Source organism: Aedes albopictus, chromosome 1 (assembly GCF_035046485.1).
Source record: "Aedes albopictus strain Foshan chromosome 1, AalbF5, whole genome shotgun sequence".
Taxonomy (NCBI): Eukaryota; Metazoa; Arthropoda; class Insecta; order Diptera; family Culicidae; genus Aedes; species Aedes albopictus.
In genome coordinates, this window is record NC_085136.1 from 3008564 (window position 1) to 3016000 (window position 7437).

General features: G+C 44.3%; 1 protein-coding gene across 1 annotated transcript; it reads left to right on the forward strand.

Annotated features, from left to right (window-relative positions):
* Nucleotides 1–719: 719 nt before the first annotated feature.
* LOC134289369 (uncharacterized protein K02A2.6-like) lies at nucleotides 720–5078 on the forward strand. Its single transcript, XM_062855119.1, has one exon. The coding sequence runs from the start codon at nucleotides 1356–1358 to the stop codon at nucleotides 5034–5036; it is 3681 nt and encodes a 1226-aa protein (XP_062711103.1). The 5' UTR covers nucleotides 720–1355; the 3' UTR covers nucleotides 5037–5078.
* Nucleotides 5079–7437: the final 2359 nt, after the last annotated feature.

A 7437-nucleotide genomic window follows, 5' to 3' on the forward strand; every position in this document is an offset into this window, starting at 1 on the left:
GGTCACGTGATCTATCTGCAGCTACAAAATTGGCTTGACATAGAATAAAATAAAGTAAGATGCAAATGAAGTATATTTATTGTGACATATGCTGCCGGATTAGAATCTTATTCTGTATCTGTTACGGGATGAAAGCTCTACGCAACAGGGTATCCCGTGCTGAGAGATGGCGTTTAGAAAATGCTCGATCTTTAACGGAACCCGTATGGGGATAGATTATGTTTTCGTGATACCTTATGGAGTCAGATTTACCCAGCCAAATTCCGGTAGCATTCAGTTTGTCAAGCTAGGGTAATGTATTTGGGCTTTGATATTAATTGCTTATGAAGTGCTTGCAAGTTCTCTTTGAGCATGACCCAATTATCATGTCCGTAGAGGGCCATCATTCTCATTAGCGTTCTGCACATAGTGCGTTGGTGCGGGAGCGAATCTTGTTTGACCGCAGATTCTTCAGGAGCTTATAATAGGCAACACTTCCACTGATGTTGAGTCTTCGTATTTCACGGCTCACGTTTTTGTCTGGCGTCAGTAAAGAACCATAAAAGACGAGTTCCCTCTCACACCACAAAGATAACCACATTTCAGGCGGGTGTAGATGTAGAACTATCGGGTCAGCCAAATGGGAGCATTTTAAAAGTCTCCCCGTCACAATTGACTCAGGGCCGGCACGTTTAACAGTTTATTTTTCGGGGCTCTTTCCTCTACAGGAGCCTTGTTGGAGCAGTACAAGCAAGCCATGATTTTTAGCCTTAAGTTGACACTTGCAAATAAACTCTATTCTAATTTGAACCACCAAACTATCAAGTTGAGTTTTACTCCCACTACACAATAGTTTTTGGCGACGAGATTTTTAACGAAGTCACGCAAAGTATCGGTAGCAGAATGAGTCCCGAATTCGAAGCAAGCCTTCTAAGGATTCTGGAGAACCAAGGAAGAATTCTTCAAGAACTTTCCGCTTCAAGATCCGTAGCAGGTCCATCAGTTGGCGGAGGCGACGGTAATCTGCAGTCCAACCAGCAGCATCCGGAGGACCCACGTCGGCAGAATCAGACGGAGTTCCTGATCGAGTCCCTGTCAAGCAGCATCAGTGAATTCCACTACGATCCAGAAGCGGGAGTAACATTTGAAGCTTGGTTTGCAAAGTACGAAGACCTTTTTGAAGAGGACGCTCGACAGAAGATTTCTTCACGTACGCTGGAATCGTGAACGAGAAGTGTGAAGAGTTCAAGCTACCGGAAATCACCAATGATCAGTTCAAGTGTCTACTTTTCGTGTGCGGCCTGAATTCAAGCAAAGATGCGGATGTCCGGACTTCCTTGCTGTCCAAGATCGAGAGTACCAATCCGGCAACCCCGATGACACTACACTCATTGGCTGAGGATTGCCAGCGGCTCCTGAATCTCAAGAAGGATACTGCAATGATCGAGAAGTCAGGTAACAAGTCCAGTGTTTGCGCCATCAGGAATCTTACGAAAATCAAGACGTCTGGTCAACAACAGCAGCAGAAACCGTCAGATGTCCCGAACACTCCTTGCTGGCGTTGTGGAGAAATGCATAATTCGAAGAATTGCAATTACATCCAACATCAGTGCAAGTCATGCAAGAAAGTCGGACATAAGGAAGGATACTGTACCTGTTTCCAATCAAAGCCGAAGAAGAAGAATCGAGGTTTTAAGAATCAGTCAGCGAAGGCTCAAGGAATCTATTCCGTCAATCAGGTGAGTGTTACTGCCAACCGGAAGTTCACCACAGTCGAACTCAATGGACACGCCGTCAGAATGCAGCTGGATAGCGCAGCGGACATCAGTGTCATTTCACAAGAAGTTTACAAGCAAATGGGATGTCCAGCCGGAAAACAACCATCAATCAACGTTGTGAATGCTTCTGGCGATGACATGGGTCTCACTCTGGAGTTGTCGTGCTCAATCACCTTGAATGAAGTATCCAAGCAAGGAAGATGTTTCGTGTCCAAGGCAGATGATCTCAATTTGTTTGGAGCTGAATGGATTGAACTGTTCGGACTTTGGGATGTACCTTTCAACGCAGTGTGCAACCAAGTATCGATGAAGCATCATCCGGAAGCTGAGGGCCTGGTCGATCGTTTGAAAGTCAAGTACAGCAACGTTTTCGATGAGAGCCTGGGACTTTGTACGAAGAAGCAAGTATCGCTAACTGTCAAGCCTGGATCGAAGCCAGTTTTTCGTCAGAAGCGTCCAGTTCAATATGCATCTGTCCAGAAAATTGAAGATGAACTGAACCGGCTTCAAGCTTTGGACATCATTTCACCAGTGACATACTCCGAGTGGGCCGCTCCAATTGTAGCAGTTCGGAAACCGAATGGCAAGGTCAGAATCTGTGCAGATTATTCCACCGGATTAAACGAAGCTTTAGAAGCAAATCATCATCCGTTGCCGCTTCCTCAAGACATATTTGCAAAATTGCCTGGGAAGAAAATATTTTCGCAAATAGATCTTTCGGACGCCTACTTGCAAGTCGAAGTTTCGGAATCCTCAAGAAAATTGCTGACCATCAACACTCACAAAGGTCTTTACCAATTCAATCGACTTTCTCCAGGAGTTAAAACCGCACCAGGTGAATTCCAGCAGATTGTGGACAGCATGGTAGCAGATTTGGAAGACGTAAGCGTTTATCTTGACGACATCATTTTGGCAAGCAATTCTCTGGAAGAACATCTTCAGCAGCTGGAACGGTTACTGGCTCGCATCGAAGAATACGGATTTCACCTCAAAATCGGAAAAAGCAACTTCTTCATGCAGCAGATTCAGTACCTCGGATTGATTGTAGATGACCAAGGAATTCGTCCGGATCCAGAAAAGATCAAGGCCATCGTCAATATGCCAGCCCCGCACGATGTACCAAGTCTACGTTCGTTTCTGGGAGCAGTAAATTATTACGGCAAGTTTGTACGAGCAATACACGATCTTCGTCAACCAATGGATGCTTTGTTGAAAAAGGACGTCAAATGGAATTGGAGCCCAGCTTGTCAGAACGCTTTCGAAGAGTTCAAGAGGATTCTACAATCAGACCTCCTACTGACGCATTACAACCCAAACTTGGAGATGATAGTAGCAGCCGACGCATCGCAACATGGTATAGGAGCAGTCCTGCTTCACCGATTTCCAGATGGGTCTATCAAGGCTGTATGTCACGCTTCCCGTACATTGACTGACGCTGAAAGGAATTACGCTCAAGGAGAAAAGGAAGGATTAGCACTGATATTTGCCTGCACCAAGTTTCATCGAATGATTTTTGGAAGACATTTCATTCTGCAAACGGACCACAAACCACTTCTTGGGATATTCGGATCGAAGAAAGGCATACCAGTGCATACTGCCAACAGACTACAGCGTTGGGCACTGACACTGCTGCAGTATGATTTCAAGATCGAATTCCAGAAGACTGAAAGTTTTGGATACGCTGATTTACTCTCTCGCTTGATTGGACAACATTCCAAACCCGATGAAGATTATGTGATTGCCAGTTTGCAAATGGAAGCAGATATTCGCAGTATTCAAACCGAAGCCGTATCAGTTCTACCAATCACCAGTCAATTGATTTTGCAAGAATCAAAAAAGGATGCCACGTTTCAAGCAGTCCTCAAGCAAGTTCGAGATAACTGGCCTTCCACGAGACATTCCAATGAAGTCGGATCATTCTACAAGAGACGTGAAGCGCTGTGTGAAGCGAATGGATACCTGATGTTCATGGATCGAATCGTCATTCCGAAGTCATTGCAATCACCTGTTCTCAAGCAGTTACATGTTGGTCATCCTGGAATGCAAAGAATGAAATCTCTGGCAAGAAGTTTTGTGTTTTGGCCAAATATGGATGCAGATATTGAAGACTATGTCCGGAGATGTTCAAACTGTGCAGCAGCATCAAAAGCTCCCGTGAAAACAACTCTTTCATCGTGGCCAATTCCGTCCATGCCCTGGTCTCGTCTTCATGTGGATTATGCTGGACCAATCAAAGGAAAAATGTTCCTCGTCATCGTGGACGCGTATTCAAAATGGCCAGAAATTTTTGCAACCAGTAACTCGACCGCAACAATGACGATTAAGAAGCTGAAGGAATGTGTCTCCCGATTTGGATGTCCATTGACCATTGTAACGGATAACGGTACCCAGTTTTGCTCTGAAGCATTTAGCAAGTTTTGCCAGCAGCACGGAATCGATCACGTGAAAACTCCACCCTTCCACCCCCAATCTAATGGTCAAGCCGAGCGATTTGTGGATACACTAAAGAGAGCGCTTTTGAAGATAGGCGGAGAAGACGTTGAAGATGCACTGCAGATTTTCCTTCAGACCTATCGCTGTACCCCTAATCCATCCTTACCGGATAACCGATCACCAGCTGAGGTTCTGTTGGGCAGAAAAACCCGAACTGTTTTTGACCTGATGAAGCCGCCGATTTCACAACCAACGCAAATTAATGAAAGGCAGAATGATCAGTTCAACAAACAGTTTGGAGCGAAACATCGATCGTTTGAAGCTGGGGATACAGTTTATGCTGAAATTCATATTCGGAACGAGCGCTATTGGGCCAAAGGTATCGTTATTGAGCAGAAAGGAAGTGTGGTCTACAATGTTCTTCTACAAGACGAAAAACGACAAGGGTTGATAAGATCGCACACTAACCAATTACGGAAACGCAAACCGGACGGAAAATGCGAAGCATCAGCTGAGCAGCCTCTACCGTTACAAGTTCTGTTGGAGGAATTTAGCTGTCCGGATCATGTTCCAACTGAAGATATTGAAAATCCTGGGAACTCTCAACTGGATATTCCCGTAACCGAGCCCGGAAGTTCAAGAGGTAATACGTGTCCTGAACAGATGAAATCAAATTCTATCGCCGGATCATCGGAGGTTTGTCGTAGTCAGGATCGGGTTCAATCAAGAAAACGAACTCTACCTAACCTTCAGGCAGGAAGCGGAGACTTCCTTCACATTTTGAGTACTACGAGATTTTCTGAAGGAGGAGATGTTGGAGCAGTACAAGCAAGCCATGATTTTTAGCCTTAAGTTGACACTTGCAAATAAACTCTATTCTAATTTGAACCACCAAACTATCAAGTTGAGTTTTACTCCCACTACACAATAAGCCTCGTGGTCATGCGGTTAGCGTCACCAAGCGTATAACCGTACCATGCCATGGGGTGAGGTTTCGATTCCCGTTGTTTCTTCCTTGTATCCACTGGTGCTCGTTAGATGTGTCGTGGCCGTTGTCTAGTGTTAAGGTTAAAGGATTTGTCATTGACACAATCGTCATCATTGAAAATTCGAAAGCAGTTTTCTCCTTCAAAACTGAGATTTTTGCAGTGAAAATATGTTCACTGTACTCTATTCTTCACCCACAATATAGTGAATACCTTTTCACTGTGGAAATTTCAGTTTTGAGCGAGAAAACAGCTTTCGATTTTTTCAATGATGACGATTATTTCAATGACGAATCCTTCAACCTTAAGTTTCGTTCAGTCTGTACAGCCTCTGGCTGTACACATCCAGCCGGTATCGCGGGTTCTTAGGCCACGTCTGGTCACTTATCTCGCTGTTGGGTGACTTTGGGGTACCGTAAACTGGGGTGTAGTTGATCAGTGGGGTGAACTTGATCACTCAATTACCCGCGGATGTCGACTTCTGAGGAAGCAACAATTCTATTTTAACCTTTCGCAATCCAATGACGTAACATCAAAATGGAATGGTAACTTCCTTGAAAGTCGATATCCGTGGATAATTGAATGATCAGGTTCACCCCACTGATCAACTACACCCCAGTTTACGGTACAGCTACAGCTGTATATGGACCCGCCCACATGTTCTAGGCTGCCGATTTTGGTCAGCCAACAACAGTACCGAAATCGATCCGGTGAAAGCACTAAATTGGACCTGGTAGGGCTAACGGAAATCAGTTGTCTACGCCGCTAGTATAAGCCGCTCTGTATGAGGAGTCTGCGGGGTCCTGACAATATGGGTGGATGAAAATGGGTATGAGAATTTGGACGACGTCGGGTGGTGGAATTATGTTACCTTATGTCCTTATTCCGCACTTTCACACTACTTCACCACTGTTACAACATTTCCACATGGCTCAATTCAAACGTCCCTAGTTTTAACTTTCCATCTGGCTTGGTTAACGCTACGGGTAAATGAAAGACTGTAGCTCTTCTTCTGTAGGTCCTTGGGCATGCCTTTTCTGAGTGTATCCTTCACAATCCTAAGTAACATTTTGATGGCCAGTTTGTCTTGTAGAGGTTTTGAGAAACGTCATAATTCTTTATAGATTTTATTTTGGTTTTATGATGGTTTTAAGAACGTTTCTAGTCTATTTGACTGAAAAAATACTTTAAAATGACTCTGGTGGGTAGTTTGGCGGTGGGTTATCGAAGCTTGGTGGAAGATGTGCAGCAAAGGTGGTTTTGTCTACTAGGTACCAACGGCATCATGGTCGCGATTTTTTCCGCAGTCAAGTTCGCAGATTGTGAACAATCTTCGGTACCCGATTACGTAATTTATATTAATTCCTTTACTGTCAGATCGGTGTAAACATGATCTAAATATAAATATAATATAATTTACACAAAAGGCAATTTACACAAAAAAAAATACACGGTAATGAATATTATTGGGTACCGGACTGGACACACACAATTAAATGGTTTTCTTTGGTACATCGAGGTCTTGAAATTAGTCTATGCTTCTGCTGTATGCAAAGTGTAGCACTATTGGGGGGAATAGCTAAAAACACAAAAACAAAAAAATCACTTCTACACAATCAATCAACAAACCAAACAGTAACGGCTCCGTGGTCTTGCGGCTAGTGTCACCAAGCTCTCCTGCTAAGGAGCATGGGTTCGATTCCCGCCGCAGCTGCCAGGAAAAGTTTTCGGCTGCGAAGAGAGCGAAATGCTCACTGGAAGCATTGAACGTGCCAGTGTCTTTTTTAAGAAAAAAAAAGCTGACCCGTTGTCGATCGGCCATCGATGAAGACGGCTTGATAACTTCCTACGAACTCATTCACCATAGGTGATAGACAACGTAAGATAGATCTGAGATAGCACTGTGATGGCGGCATTCAAAATGGCGATTGCTCTGGAGTTCTCGCATTCTAAATGATCGTCTTTCTTGTTGATAAGACAAATTACCCCTTCCTTTCAGTCTTCCGGTAGCTGTATTTGTCGTTTCCCAGATCCTGACAATCAGCCGTGGCAGACAATTGGCCAATAGGCCTGTCCGCTTTTTCAAAAATGTTCTCTGATTCTCAAGCCCACCCCCATATTTTGATTGGCATCCTTAACCTGGGAGCGGTTGCGTCGTGTACTGAGTACCCTGAAAAATGCACGCTTTTGGTACACAGCGTGAGCGTGGCGTCGTTGCAGGTAGTCAAAGATGCGACTGCTCGAGGGTTAAAGAAGTAACT

Excerpts from the sequence above, each read along its gene's own strand:
- LOC134289369 (XM_062855119.1), top strand. The coding sequence starts at position 1,356 with ATGACACTACACTCATTGGCTGAGGATTGCCAGCGGCTCCTGAATCTC.